The following is a 15906-nucleotide window of genomic DNA, read 5'->3' on the forward strand; positions in this document are numbered from 1 at the left end:
AAACAGCCTCAGGATGCTTAAGGTTTTCTGCCTAATATTAGAAATGAGGTTATTAAGTTATTTGTAATATTTAATATATATTACTATACAAGTTATTTGTAATATCTAATGTCACAGTAGTATCATTTTAACTAATTTTAACTAAGAATTTCATAAGTTTGTATCTAATGTATACTCCAGAATTATAAAAAAATACTAAAAATACCCACAGAGAAAACTGCTAAGATTTTTCCCTTAAACAAAAATGAGCATTCACAAAAACTTACTTTTTCTATTTAAAGATTTTTTTAAAATTTTTTTTATTTATTTGACAGAGAGAGCGAGAGAGAGAGAGAGATCACAAGTAGGCAGAGAGGCAGGCAGAGAGAGAGGGGGGAACAGGCTCCCTGCTGAGCGGAGAACCCGATGCAGGGCTCGATCCTAGGACCCTGAGATCATGACTTGAGCTGAAGGCACAGGCTTAACCCACTGAGCCACTCAGGCGCCCCTAAAACTTACTTTTTCTATTTAATGCATAGTACATATTCCTTGTGTTATGAAGAATTTCTGCAATTTTTAGTACTCTATTGAAGAGATATACCTTCAAGCTGCCTACTGTTGGGTACTTTTTTGTTATCAAAAACATATCTAGGGTTGCCTGGGTGGCTCAGTGGGTTAAAGCCTCTGCCTTCGGCTCAGGTCATAATCCCAGGGTCCCAAGTTGGGCTCTCTGCTCAGCGGGGAGTTGGCTTCCTCCTCTCTCTCTGCCTACTTGTGATCTCTGTCTGTCAAATAAATAAAATCTTTAAAGAAAAAAACCATATCTAAATCTTTACACACATGCATGACCTCAGGTAGCAAGTCAAAGTCTACTTTTTACATAGAGAAGGTGTTATTTTGTCCTTTCTTCTGTGACAATATTGACATCTCAATCAAAGTGCCTACCACATATTTAGCTTTCTCCTTCTTATACTCTGAGGACTCAGAAAGCTGACAGTGAAGCTTATTACATTGGAAATGGCCTCTCTTACAATATAGTTACACATTATGTCATTACACACTTTTTTTAAATGATCAGTTTTAACTGTTTAGTTTTTAAACTTGAGTTTTATGCCCTGGTTCTTGGTTACACATGCACGGCTGATGCTACTTGTAAGTACACATGATGCTGTTACCTTAAAGGCCATAAATTTGTGATATGGCTTGGGTGCCCACGCATAGACCTCCACAGAACTCTTCAAAGCAATTACCAGAAATTTGATTCTTTCATATTTTACTGAAAACAACAAAAATAAAACAAGAGAAGCACAAGTCAGAATCAACATGGAAATCCAAATCCTGTTGTCTTCTGCAAACTTTACAAATATGCCTTCTATTGAGTCATTAAGGCCAACAGGAGAAAAATACTGACAGATCAAATCTCAGAGTTTCCTTTTTCAATACTTTATGTATGATTCAGGCTGTTCCTGAATGTATGGGATGTATGGGACTCAACTCCAATACTCTGGTTACTATCAGTGAGTACTTTCATTAATGTTCCTAATCTTCTTAGATTGCACGTATTTGACAATCAAGAACAATATCAGCCATACCACTCTGAAGTCTTAAGGGCTCAGTATTACTTCAAAAGGGTTAAGAGTGTGGTTTATCAGTAAAATATCACTTTGAACCACTTCCTGATTGACAGAGGTAGTGACTACTTGAATTCTGCCTAAAAAGATCTGTAAAAAAGGAGCAGTAGTAAAGGAAATTAGTTGAAAATGCCTTCTTCACATAGCTGTTGTGGTTCTCCTGCAGCCCAGTAACTCTGCTTGAAAACAAACACTCTCTGGGTATTGTGTATTAGTGATGGACCACTGACTTTTACTCCAGAAACCAATAGTGCACTATACATCAACCAACAACTTTTAAATTAAAAAAATAAATAAAAAATAAGTGTGGTCACAGCACTGAAAACAAATAAACAAAGAAAACTCAGATGCTCTCAGGGCCTGTGACCACACATGTAGCTCTCTGTTTCTTTATAAGCTACCCAAAGTCACACTACTACAGATTCCTTTGTACATGAGCGATGACTTGTTAACTTCATAACACTCCTTGTTAAATTCCATATATTGTCACTATTCAAATAAATCATTGACATTAATATTAAGACACAAGTGATTACAAGAGGTTGTCCAAACCAGTGCCGTTCAATAAAATTTTCCACAATGATCAAAAGGTTATTTTTTTGATCAAAAGGTTTTATATGTGTGTATTGTTAATATGATAGCCACCTGGAATGTACCAGTGCCACTAAGGAACTATATTTTAAAGTTTATTTTATGTTAACTAATTTAAATAGCCCCTCTTCTTGATGGCAAACTATACTGTACAGCACAGGTCTTGATAAATGGAATATAATTTCCTGAAAGTACAAAGACAATGAATGAATGGTATTACACACTCTTTTCTCAGAAAATGTTCTGATTCATTCTGTGAGAATGACAGCCTGAGGACTGCTGTTTTGTTTCAATGAAAAGCCCAGCATTGTCTAAAACATTTGCCTCTAGCTCCCCTTGCAGGATAATCTATTCATGTACATTTCACCTGTTTTGATCTGTTTCATTAAATTTAGACTTAGATGATTCTCATTACACCTCAAAAATTCTTTCACATAAACACAACACAGAAAATCCCAATCCCAAGATTTAATCAAGGAGATAGTACTACTTTTCTAGTAACACAGAATCATTCCCATATTGGGGTGGCTCCTATAATCATTATTAATCAATGATATGAGAGTTGTAGACAGAGTACACAAATAAGAAGAAAATGTCAAGGACTGTAAAATTCTTGGAAGCAGAGGAACTGACTATAGCATATACTTTATAAACAGAAAAAAATAAAACATACCAGCAGAAATCAGTATATAACAGACCCTTAGGTTAGTCAGTCATAGGTATATAGAGACCATGTCTTGTTTTTCTCAAATTCCGATTTCAAATTCTATTATAATGTATCATCTCTCCCATAAAAGTTTAATTTGGCTAAGCTCCATTATTTCCCCTTTATTTCCAACATTAGTACCAGTATTTTTATTTTTTCACACATAAAAAATTTGTTTTAGTTTTATTCCTGTGAGCTCTTATTTTATAAGAACCACAGCATGCAAGCCAGCAAGGAAAAAAAAAAAAAACACAAGACAGTGGCTATGAAACACTGGCTGGCCAGCCTGATTCATTTAGTAGTTAAGAGCACAGTAGCTCTGCACAGTGCATTTCACTCAAAACGACAAGCCATAGCTCTTTGGTCAAACTCTCAAACTTTCTATCAGTGACTGCCAAGGACTCAAAGTCCTCTAAATGGGAGAATAGGCCTGGAGCGCAAAGCAAGAATCCAAATTGGCTGGCCTTCCTTTGGCAAGGTTTCCTGAGAGAGGTTCTTGTGGTCACAGCTTGTGGAGAAGAATGTGGACTGTCAAAGAGGAAGGGTGAAAAGCCTCACTTACAAGATGAACTGTGAGGAAAGAGTGAGCAGCAGGAATGAATGGTGTTATGCTAAAAGGTACACTATAAGTCTAGATGACACTTCAGGTTTAGAAGATGCCTTAGAAAACATAATTGCGGAAATGAGCTGGGGGATCAGAAACAACACTAACTAAACCCTGCAAAACAAAACCCCCATGACCCTCCGGGAACTTACCAACTTTATAGTGTACACATCCTTCCAAATCTCCCACAGTTGTCCAACCCTGTTTCTTTTCAACTTCTGGATCATTGTGAAGTATTTTGTTTCTTAACCAGGACAAATAGTAGACACGTAACTTATCCTTTTTGCCTAGTAAAACAAATATAAATATTTTACATGCATATTCAAAGTAGATATCATCATTAATAACAATAGTAGGCAAAGAAATGTCAATGAACAATAAATATCCTTCTAAGGAAACCACCTCTATGTGTTTTACTAGAACCTCAATTTAAGCTATTCAGATGGACTAACCTATAGAATTATTATCAAGCATAGGCCTGAGTTAGAAGGAAAGATTTTATTTATTTATTTGAAAGAGACAGAGACACACTGAGAGGACAACATGGAGGGCAGAGAGGGAGAGAGAACCCTAAGCATGCTCCATGCCTGGTGCGGAGCCTAATGCAGGGCTTGAGCTCACGACCCTGAGATCATGACTTTAGCTGAAATCAACAGTCAGATGCTTAACCAACTAAGCCACTCAGGCACCCCAAAAGAAAAGAATTTAAGAGAATAAAGAACTTACACTTACGTAAACAGTCAGTATCTATAAACCATAAAGTAATAAACACCTGCACAGCAATACAACCAATAGAACTTATAAGGTGTTTTCACATGCATAATGTCCTTTGATTCTCAAAACTCTCTGAAGTAGCTATTATGTCCCACTAGACAGCATAGAAAGATTAAATAAATCACCCTAGGCAGGGACTCAGATCCAGCAAAAAGCAAACCATAACCTGGAGATGTGTGCGACTTACATAACTGACAGAGGACTCACAACCTATAAATCATTTAGAAGAGAGAAAACGCAATAGAAAAAGTGGGCAATTGACTGCAACAGGCAAAAGAAGTTATCTCATAGTACATGAAAAAGGTACTTGCTCTCAATAGTCAATTAGTGAATGCATATTAAAACCATAATGATACATAATTTCACACATCTATCAGGGTGTCTAGAATTAAAAAGAACAGCAGTACTAAAAAACCAACAACAACAGTACTGAAAGTAGGGAGGGTGTGGAGTAACTAGAAATTCAGAAACTAGTGTTGTAAACTGTTAGAACCATTCTGAAAAGTCTGACATTATCTAGTAAAGTAGGATATATGCATACCCTACTTATGATCCAGTAATTTCTCCAATAAAAATGTGTGTGTATGAGCCCCCAAATGAGAATGTTCATAGCAGCATTGCTCCTAAGAGCTGTGGACAGTAAACACAAACATGTATCAAGAGTAGAATGAATAAATTGTGGTAGTCATACACAGAAATAAAATGGAACAAAATAGCTCTATGAGCAACAACAAACTGATGCTAAATAGAAGAAACTAAACATACTAACAAGCTTAAGAAAAATCATATGATCATATCAAGAGATGTAGAAAAAACAGCTGACAAAACCCAACATCCACTTCCTGATCAAAAACTCACAGCAAACAGAAATAGAGGGGTAACTGCTTCAATTTGCTAAAGAACAAGTACAAAAAAACTTATGACGAATACCATACTTAAAGGTGAGAGACTAGATACTTTCCTCTTTAGGAATGAGGGAAGGGTGCCTTCACTTACCACTCCTAAACATCAGATGTCTTAGTTAATGAAATAGGACAAAGGAAATAAAAGGTATACAAAATGGGAAGGAAGAAATACAGGATTATGTAAGTAGAAAATACCAAAGAACTGGTTTAAAAAAAAATCCTGTAACTAATAAAATGATTATAGTACAGTTGCAAGCTACAAGGTTCATATATTAAGTCAAGTGCTTTCCTATATACTTGCAATAAGCAATTGGAAACCTGAAATTGAAAACACAGCACCATCTATGCAGAAGCACTAAAAACAGGGGTGGCCTGAGTGGCTCAGTCGCCTAAGTGGCTTACTCTTGATTTTTGCTCAGGTCATGATTTCAAGGTTGTCAGGCTGTGTCAACCTGTGTCAGGCTCCACGCTGGACAGAGTTTGCTTGGAATTCCCTCCCTCTTCCCCTACCCCTCCCCACTCTCTCTCTCTCTCTAAAAAAATAAATAAATCCTTAAAAAAAAGCACTAAAGACAAAAAAGGATATACTTAATTATAAGTCTAACAAAATAGCCGTACAAAAGATCTCTATGAGTAAAACTAACAAAATTCTGAAGAAAGAAATTAAAAGAGATCTAAACAGCTGGAGATACATTCAGTGGTCATGGATAAAACACAATATTGCTACAGTATCAGTTCTACTCATCTAAGGAATCGGTGTAATCTCAATCAAAATCCTATCAAGTTATTTAATACGTATTGATAAACTGACTCCAAAGTTTATATGGAAAGGCTAGAGCCAGAGCAGTCAATACAATATTGAAAAAGAACAACTTTGGAAGACTGATACTATGTGACTTCAAGATTTACTATAAAGCTACAATAATCAAGACAATAGGTATTAGCAAAAAGAAAAACAGATCAATGGAACAAAACAGAGAGCCCAGAAATAGATCCACACAAATATAATGGGCTAATCTTTGACAAAGGAACAAGGCAATTCAATGGAAAAACATTGGTCTTCTCAACAATCATTGCTAGACCAATTGAACATCCACATACAAAAATAATGAATTTATAGACTTTGAATCTTTCACAAAGATCAACTCAAAATGGATCATAGACCTAAATATGAAATGCAAAACCATAAATCTTCTAGAGGATAATATAGAAGAAAATCTAGGGACAGTCTCCTTGGATTTGGGAATGACTTTTTAGATACAACACCAAAAGCATGATCCATGAAAGAACAAAACTGGTACGTTAGATCTCATTAAAATTAAAAACTTCTGTTCTGCAGAAGACACTGTTAAGAGAATGGACAGATAAGCCACAAACTGGGGGAAAAAATATTTGCAAAACTAAAGGACTTGCATCCAAAATATAAAAAGAACTCTTAAAACTCAACAGTAAGAAAAACAACCCAATTATAAAATAGACAAATGACCTTAACAGATACCTCACTAAAGATGACCAACAGGTGAAAAGATACTCAACATCACGTCATCAGGGGATTAACAATTAAAACAATAATGACTCACTAATACACTAATCCAAAGCACCATTAACATCAAACACTGATGTGGTTGTGGACCAAAAGGGACTCTCATCTGTGGCCTGTAGGAACTCAAAATGATACAGCTGCTTCAGAAGACAGGCTGGCTATTTCTTACAAAGCTAAATGTTATCTTATCTTACGTTCCAGCAATCACGCTCCTAGGTATTTAACTAAACACATGAGTTGAAACCTCACATCTATGCAAAAAGCTGTCCACAGATATTTATAGCAGCTTTATTCCTAATTGCTAAAATGTGGAAGCAACCAAGAGGTCTTTAAATAAGTGACTGGATAAACAAAGTGGCACATCCACACAACAGATTATTCAGCAATAAAAAGAAATATACCATCAAGTCATGAAAAGACACGGAAGAACTTTAAATATATATATTGCTAAAGAAAGAGGCCAGTCTGAAAAGGCTATATACTCTATGATTCCAAATATGCCATTCTGGAGGTTATATAGTTAGTTAAAAAAAAAAAAAAAATCAGTTGTTGCCAAGGACTTTGTGGGAGAGATGAATAGGTAGAGTATGGGGGATTTTTAGGGCAGTGAAATTAGTCTGTAATGGTAGATAATTAGGTGTTTGTCAGAACCTACTAAACTGTACAACACAATGAATGAACCTCAGTATAAACTACAGACTTTGGTTAATAATACTGTCAATGCTGGTTCATCAACTAACAATAAATGTACTACACGAATGCAGATAATAGGAAAAACTGGAAGTGGGGGGTAATATGGGAATTGTATTTCCTGTTCAGCTTTTCTGTAAACCTAAAGATGCTCTTATAAAAAAAACACAGCCAGACACAAAAGAATGCTTACTGTTTTACCATTTTATATCAATTCACTTCAGAAAAGGTAAAACCAATCTAAGGTATAATTTTAAAGGACAGTACTTCCCTGTGGGGACCAGGGTGGGCAAGGACTGGGAGGCAGCAGAGTGGTACTGCAGGGGAGCTTCTGGGCTACTTGGGATTGCTGCATTTCCACCAGGGCAGGTGAATGGATTTTAACCATCCTAGGATGGTTGTGACAATTCATTGAGCTGTATGTACTTATAATTATACTTTATTACATCTTATACTTTAATATTTTTAAGTTTTGAAGACTTTTTGAATATGGGAAAATATTCAATAAAATGTTAAATGAAACAAAAACCACGTAGCTTTATGTATATAGTGTTTCATTCCCATATTGTGATAAATATTTATAGAAATGAGAAGGAGGAGGGGCACCTGGGTCGCTCAGTCAGTTAAGCATCTCTTTGGGCTCAGGTCATGATCCCAGGGTCCACTCAGCAGGGAGCCTGCTTTCCCCTCTTCCTCTGCCCTTCCTCCTGCTTACGCTCCTGCTCTTTCTTTCTTTCTCTCATGCTGTTCCTCTTTCTCTCTATTATGTAAATAAAATCTTTTTAAAAATGAGGAAGAAATATAAAAAAAAAAGTCAACAAGAGTTGTCTTTGAGATGGGGTAGTATTTTGTTTTATTCTTCCTAAGTTTTTTCTATTTTCGAAGCTTCCTACAATTAACATGTATTACTTTCATGATTGTAGAAACCATTACAAAAGAGACAAGAATACAGAAAAGTAGACCAAAAAATTATTACTGGTGTCAGCTGATCAGTGATCCCCATAAATCATTTTGTTCACTGGATCACAAAATGAAGTTTAAATCACTTTTAGCAGCAGATTTATTCTTCCTCTAATTTTAAACCTACTCCCCATCAACACTCAAGTTATAAATGGTTGTTTTCTCATTGAAGTGTGAGATGGATGGAGAAATAACTGCATTTTAACAAAGGTTCCTTCACTTAGAACCAAAAGCCCATTTGAAAACTAAAATAACTCTGAGAAATGTTACACATAGACAAATAGAAGAAGCTGAGTTAGCAAGTATTAAATCAAAGTTGCTGCTGGTTATTATAAGACCTATTTAAAGTGTTTCAATTTTGCATACTCTTGACTCCAACAATAATACAAATTATTATTTATGCAACATGGATATATATACACAATGGTTAAGTAAGCTACAAGATGTATGTGAAAAATGTTAACATGAGAGGGGGAAAAAAGGGATAAACTAAAAGGCTTCTAACAGAAGTAAATAAATTTTAGAGTATCTACGCAAAGAAACACTCTATAGCCACGTAAAAAAGGTATCCTGGGGAAAGGTTTAATGACATGGAAAGAGCAAGTCACATGATCTGGACAAACCTGAATGAGTAAGATACACCCTCACTTCAGGACAGTGGGTAGCATGGCAGCTAGATGGGGCAGGGGATGCTAAACGCAGGTACAAGAGTAAGTATTTAACACCTGTTAGAAGTAACGCATCAGTATGTGGGTGTCATTATATGTAGTTATTCTCTCATTATTATTTTCAAATGTTTGAAATGTTGCATAACCATTTCTATCCAGATTTCCCCCCCTTCAGTCTACATTGAGGTGTATATGCTTAAAGATGAGAAGTTGAAACTGAAGAGTCAATAGATAAAAGTATCTCTGGATGACTTTACATTTCATTTCTCCTACTTGCTTTTCTGCACTAGTTTCTTATTTTCTAGAATGAACCTATATTACATAAATGAAAAAAAAATACTTTCTTTTAGAAAGAAAAAGAAAAGTGTTAACTGATGTAAGAAAACATAACATGGTACTTTTTACCATCGTGGCAGAGCACAATGCCTTCTGCATGAAGCAAAGTCCTGTGGGTGAAAGTGGGTACAGACCTACATGCTGGAGAAGCCGTGTTGAGCCACACAAGCACCAGGGCCAAGAGCGCTCCCAGGGGAGGGGTCTACTAGACAGTGCATATCTCTGTGCTTCTCCACACTGCTCTTTAGAGGAGCAACAGATCCACTGCGTACTTGTCAGTCACATCTGAATACATTTTTCTATCACCTTATTGTAAAACCATGCTATATGGTTGTACCTCATTTAGCCATTACTTCAAAAAATAAGCTAGGAGCATCTGGGTGGCTCAGTTGGTTAAGCATCTGCCTTTGGCTCAGGTCAGGATCCCAGGGTGCTGGGATCAAACTCTGCATCCGGCTCCCTGCTCAATGGGGAGCCTGCTTCTGCTTCTCCTTCTCCCTCTGCCCCCACCCCTGCTTATGCCCTCTCTAGCTCACACTCTCTCTCAAATAAATAAATAAAATCTTAAAAAAAAAAAAAAAAAAGTTGGGGCGCCTGGGTGGCTCAGCGGGTTAAGCCTCTGCCTTCAGCTCAGGTCATGATCTCGGGGTCCTGGGATCGAGCCCCGCATCGGGCTCTCTGCTCAGCAGGAAGCCTGCTTCCCCCTCTCTCTCTGCCTACTTGTGATCTAAAAAAAAAAAAAAAAGCTAATGGAAGTTTAGTGCTTTACTAAATGAACACTTACCAGATATTGTCACCAAGACATTCAAGCCTTCAAGGACATCCATCTGCTGAAATCGTCTTCGGTTAATCAGAGGATATACCTTTCCTTGGCCACTTCTGTCCAGCAGCATCAGGCCACTTTCTGTACCCACTAACAAATTCACTCCTGTTTCAAGGACACAGAAAGATACGAATTTTACGCTGTGCTTAGCAAACAGTCTGGTTGTATGGAAAGGATAACACCACCTATCTGGGAAAGAGTAGTTTCCTTAATTACACACACACAAAAATGCTTGGAATAGTCAGCAGTTAAAGTGACCAAATGACAACAAATCACCACAGAAGAAAAACAAATCACCACAGTCTAAAAAAGGATGCGAGAGAAAACACACACACCACATCCCCTCAACCTCCTGCATAATTCACCAGTTTCCCCTGAATGTTTTGAGCTCACCATCTCCTTGGTGTTACAGATTCTACATCTCATTAGCCACATGAGACGGTTGAACAAATCTCTGTCGGATACAATGACCTCTTCGTGTTTCCTGTATCTGTCTGTCTTTATTTTCACTGGCAAACTTCTGGCACAAGCTATAAACAGCCACCTCAAATCCTTACCAGTTTATGACTGATCCACTACTCACCTTAAGGTTTTCTTAAAGACCATTCTCAGTCATCATCAGAAAAGAAACGATGGGACTCAGTCCTCTGCCCCTAAACTTCTTGGGACTATTAAAATACCGTGACCGTCCCATGGGAAGCACTTCTGGCTTCTCTCTGAGATGCCATGGTCTTCCCACTCTCCAGCTGCTCTGAGTCTCCTTCCTGGTTTGCACGCACCTTCTCTGCTTCTTAAACACAGGTATCTCTTTTGCTGTCTGTCTGCTGGAGGAGCACCTCAGAACCATCAACTCCTAATTCCATACCCAGCTGCTTTTCTACTTGCTGTAAATTTCTACTGAGACCAACTTCTCAACGTTTGCCCTTCCTGTAACAGCACTACTACCTGCTCCACACAACCAACCAAACTGACCAACAGAACCAGAGACCTCTTTCCTTTCCCTTTCCTCTGCTCCCACCTACTTGAGGCACTGGCCACCTTGTAACCGATGGACAGAGACTTTAACACAGTCCCTCTACTTTCTCATAGCAGCAATCAAAATGATCCTAATCTTCTTACAATACTCATTAGGTCCTACCATATTTTCCAAACTATACACTCTCTATAGGAGGGTATAAAAGCCTCAATTTGGCACTCAGATCTCTCTGTACCCTGAACCAACTTACTTTTCTCTCTTTATTACTCCCTTATTTCCCTAAATACCTTGTTTCCTTAGTCTATAACCTTCACTTTCTAAACCAAATTTGTAACATGTAGGACAGATCACCTTATACTTCCACACAATCAGGCACATACATGTTTGCACTGATTCCCTAAACTGGCTAATAAACTCAGAGACAGGAATAAAGTATCTGTGCTTTTATGAACCGCTCAATCAATAGTTTCAGGTAGATGGAAAGACAGGAAAGAGTAGCATGTATTTCCTAAATCACAAGATCCAAGTTTTATTACACAGACACACACACGCAGACACACACACACCCTACTTCCAGAACACTTCCAATGAGCAACTGTGAAGGTAACAAGGAAACACCCTCCCAACCCCCCTGCTCAGCTAGCTCTGTGATGGTTCTGTATTAAGCAAGTGAAACCCCAACACCTGAAGGACAGTATCTACCCAAGCCAATTCTTCTGAAGAAACTGGAAGCAACTTTTGGGATCTTGGGGAAGCTTTGGAACCTGGAATTTACATATGCAGTTACTATCACCACCATTCAAACTCAAATAAAAACTTTACCAACTAACAGAGTGCCAGGCTCACTAGGGCAACAGTTACCAATATGCCAAAGCACTGTAAGCTCTAAGCTAACAAAACACAATCCCTGGAGTCCTCAAAAAACATAAAACATGTAATGAGGTCCTCATAAATTCTAGACACCTACAGTTTCCAGTAATAATGTGACCTGAAAAACCCCCATTAAAAAAAATCTATTAGGCATATGATGCAGGTTTCCATCCTGCCCTTGTGGAAACAGTCTAAGTTTTATGAGAGTATCCCTGTCTGTGCTCCCCACACACACTTCCACCAAATCACAGCTGCTTTCCAGCTAGTATGACGGTAGTGAGAACTTGTTAGTGCCTGGCATACTATGAAACGGCTTCTGAAAATTTGAGGGAAGCCTCTCGAATTTTCGGGAAAAGACAAAAATTTTGAGTATTCACTACCCATCTAGAGTGATCCTTAAAAGTAAATAAAACCCTCAAAATATGATCATTTGGACAGATAAGGAGAAAGACTTATGAACGCATATAGCTCCCTCTATCACCTATAATTAAGATTTTTAGAACGTGCCATTCAGACCAGCCTTGTCCAACACAACATTGTACTTTGATGTCTGACATGTTAGCCCATGGTCACATGTGGCTCCTGAGCACTTGAAACATGGCTAGTGCAACTGAAGAACTCAATTTTCTACTTTAATCCATTTACGTGTAAATAGTCACAGGAGACTAGTGATCATCCTAACAGCCAGTGCAGCTATGATTGATACTGATATTTTATTCACCAGATAACATTGTGGCTTTGAACTAGGGCTCACAGTCTTACACTTCAAGGCTTACAAGTCATCACGTTTTCCACAAAAAAGTTCTTTTTTAATAGAAATATCACACACATCAGATAATGACTGAATGCTAAGTAAAAAACTACAGCCCAATTTAAAAACTCACTTATCATCACTGTAGGAGAAATTAATGTTTATGTAATGCTCCACTCATTTTCATATCATTTTACTTTTGAGGTTGGCCATATTGTGACTACCTCCCTATCAGATGTAGAACTACAACAGGACATTATTCTTAGTGTTTTCTCTCCATATACCAATGTGAGATAATTCTAACTAGCTTCACAGTTATTTGAAGCAGAAAAACATTAACTGACAGAGGTGTTTACACATAAGAGTCCATTTTAAAGGTTCCATTTTGTGTAGATTTCAGTATTTTCTCAATCTTCAGTATCAAGTAGCTGAAAAAGTCCGTGTCAAAAATCTGGTAATAACTACCAAAAGTATGAGCCTTGAAATCTATTATTTGTGGTTTCCAAAAATAAACAGCATCCAAACATCAATCAAGATTTTACAGTAATGAATTAAAAAGGGAATAAAAGACAAAGCTGAAAAAGTCTACTCATAAACACACAAAAATGCATGTATTTTGGCACTTACACTCCTTGTAATTCTTCATTATATACTTTCAAGAACAGTGTAATTTTGTAAAAGTACTAAGTGTTAGCAGTCAAAGGAATATTAACAGTCACTGGAATAACCACCTTGGAAATTACGGGCCTATGAAAAAAACTAAGTTGCATACTGCAATAACCTTTTATAAATACGCTTTTTAAACCTTTCAACTGTTAGATATAATTAAACTTTAAATGCTAATAGCTCAAAGATAAGTTGTACTAGACATTGCAATTCTATTCATATGAATCTGGTATAGGTAGATAGGGAAAATGGCTAAGAGCTCTATAACATGTGATTTAAAGTTTCCTTTAAATTTTATGATGATATTTCAGGCAAAGCTCTGTAGTAAACTGCAGACAGTTTACTATTAAGAGTGGGAACTGGGGTACCTGGCTGGCTCAGTTGGTAGAGCATGTGACTCTCGATCTCGGGATTGTAGGTTTGAGCTGGATGTTGAGTGCAGAGATTTTATTTAAAAAAAAAAAAAAGGAGTGGGAAAAATGATGTTCGAAATATGTGTTAAAATAATTCTGACTACAATTGGGAAAATGGTCTTATTACAAAAATGTAATAAATATATAGCAACTAATAAAACAAAATTCAGTTACATAACATGATTAAAAAAGAATGCTTGAAGCTAGCATGTTCTGCAGAAGGCACACAAAAAATCCATCTAACCTATCTAACACTGATTAGCAGACTTCAAATGTGTCACCATTTCAAAGTAATACTATAGTGTCCTCTGAATTTTCTCCCCTTGTTGGTCTATCACTCTTACAGTACAAGTTTTAACTTTTCTAGGTCTAAATCTCTGAGAGGCTTATTTTTAAACTTAACTTAAAAGGCTTATTTTTCTGACTTACTTTTTAGCTTAGCTATTACAGGCAGTTTAAGGAAACCCACCATCAATGTGCCCCAAGCCAAGGAACAATTCAAATATACCAATTTACAGAAAGAGATTTCAACTTTATGTCATCTGCCTATCTTTCCTTTCCACATACTGTCAAAATGGAAGTTCCATTACATTTTTAAAAACACAAGCTGGAGATACACTCTTCCCTGAGGTATTAGAGAAGTTAATTAGGAAAAAGAAGGATTTTAGTGAAAAAAAAAATCAGTTAATGGCACAAAACAGGGTCCAACACTTTGTAGGACAGTAGAGGAATATATATCAGTGTAAGACTGCTACTAGGTGCAAATATTCTAGATAAAAATTACTTCAGCAATTTCAAAAGAATTAACATAATTTCTACATGAAATATAGAATATATTTTATAGAAATTTTGATGATATATACTCTCCCACGGAGGGCCTTCAGAAAGAACAAACACAGTGGAATTCAACCCTGTGATGTGATCACAACTTGCATTCCCAGAGCAATACTTCACAGTGCTGTGCGGTGACAACACGGTGACAGCTGCCTTTTGTGATCTCAGTAATCCCCTCCAAGTGGCTACTGTTACCTTTGCCTATGAAGTTAATTTGTGGGACTTAAGATACTCCATGATGACGAGGACAGAAATCCAGAACCCAAAGAGTGAAAGAGAAAGTAGGTGTGTCTGCAAAGGGAAGAAGCCTCTCCTGGACCTCTCGGGAGGAGGCTGCGCAGGAGCTGGGGAAGGGAGAGGAGAGAAGTTAACGGACAGATAAAAGTCTAAAAGGTGGACAAGGAGGAACTTTCAAGAAGTAACAGACCTCTCTTCAACAGCAGGACTGAGGAACATCTCAAGGTTTAGGAGGTGAGCACTGAGGCGCTCACGTCAGCCTCAAGTCTTGAGAGAGGTTTGGGGTTGAGGGTGAGGGTAAGGTGGACATGGACAGAGCTGATCTGGACAGAGCTGATCTGGTCACTGGGGACACAGAGGCCATCAGGAACACTCCAACAAACAACACGCTGAGGTCGATTTGCTATGCACTCAAACCAAAATGGATCGCATGTCTTCTGTCCACTTGTACTTGCATTCAAGGGAGGAAGAAACTAACTAGAAATAGGATCTCTGCTAAAAATTTCAGAGTTTAGGCAGGAGGAGAACAAGAACAAAGTGTGGGACTGGAAGACAAGGTAAGGCCAAGAGGACGGTCTATCTGTGGGAGTGAGGAAAGTGATGGCCCAGGGGAGACAGAGAAGCTAGCCTCAGAATGAGAGAGGGCAGAGTCCTCACATGGCACCCTCCTCAGGCATAGTCTCTCATGCTGTTGTAAGCTGTGAAGAGGCGGCACCACCAACATGGAGATGGAACAGGGACAGGACGTGCTACGGTCTCCTTCTGCACATTCTGGCCCATGGCAAACTGCTTTTAAAAGCTTCATTTCCATGTTAGGCCCAAGTCATGAAGAGCAAGGAAAAAATGTTCAATGGAAACATTTAAAAAGCAATCCAACATGTTTCTTCATTCTCCCTATAAATAAAGACCAAATCAAATGTCCTTCTCATCTTTTTACTTTTTGCTTTCC

At 37.7% G+C, this 15906-nt stretch overlaps 1 protein-coding gene across 32 annotated transcripts in view; it reads right to left on the minus strand.

Annotated features, from left to right (window-relative positions):
* MAP4K4 (mitogen-activated protein kinase kinase kinase kinase 4) overlaps positions 1 to 15906 on the minus strand; it is a 192504-nt gene that overhangs the window by 7125 nt on the left and 169473 nt on the right. For all 32 annotated transcript variants that reach the window (XM_080814799.1, XM_080814791.1, XM_080814790.1 and 29 more), the window contains 3 exons: positions 10172 to 10315; positions 3664 to 3798; positions 1155 to 1255 (listed from right to left, as the gene is read on the minus strand). In XM_080814799.1, coding sequence (XP_080670925.1) covers positions 1155 to 1255; positions 3664 to 3798; positions 10172 to 10315 — 380 coding nt within the window. The remainder of the gene's footprint in view (positions 1 to 1154; positions 1256 to 3663; positions 3799 to 10171; positions 10316 to 15906) is intronic.

The sequence above is a fragment of the Martes martes genome, assembly GCF_963455335.1.
Source record: "Martes martes genome assembly, chromosome: 9".
NCBI classification, from domain to species: domain Eukaryota; kingdom Metazoa; phylum Chordata; class Mammalia; order Carnivora; family Mustelidae; genus Martes; species Martes martes.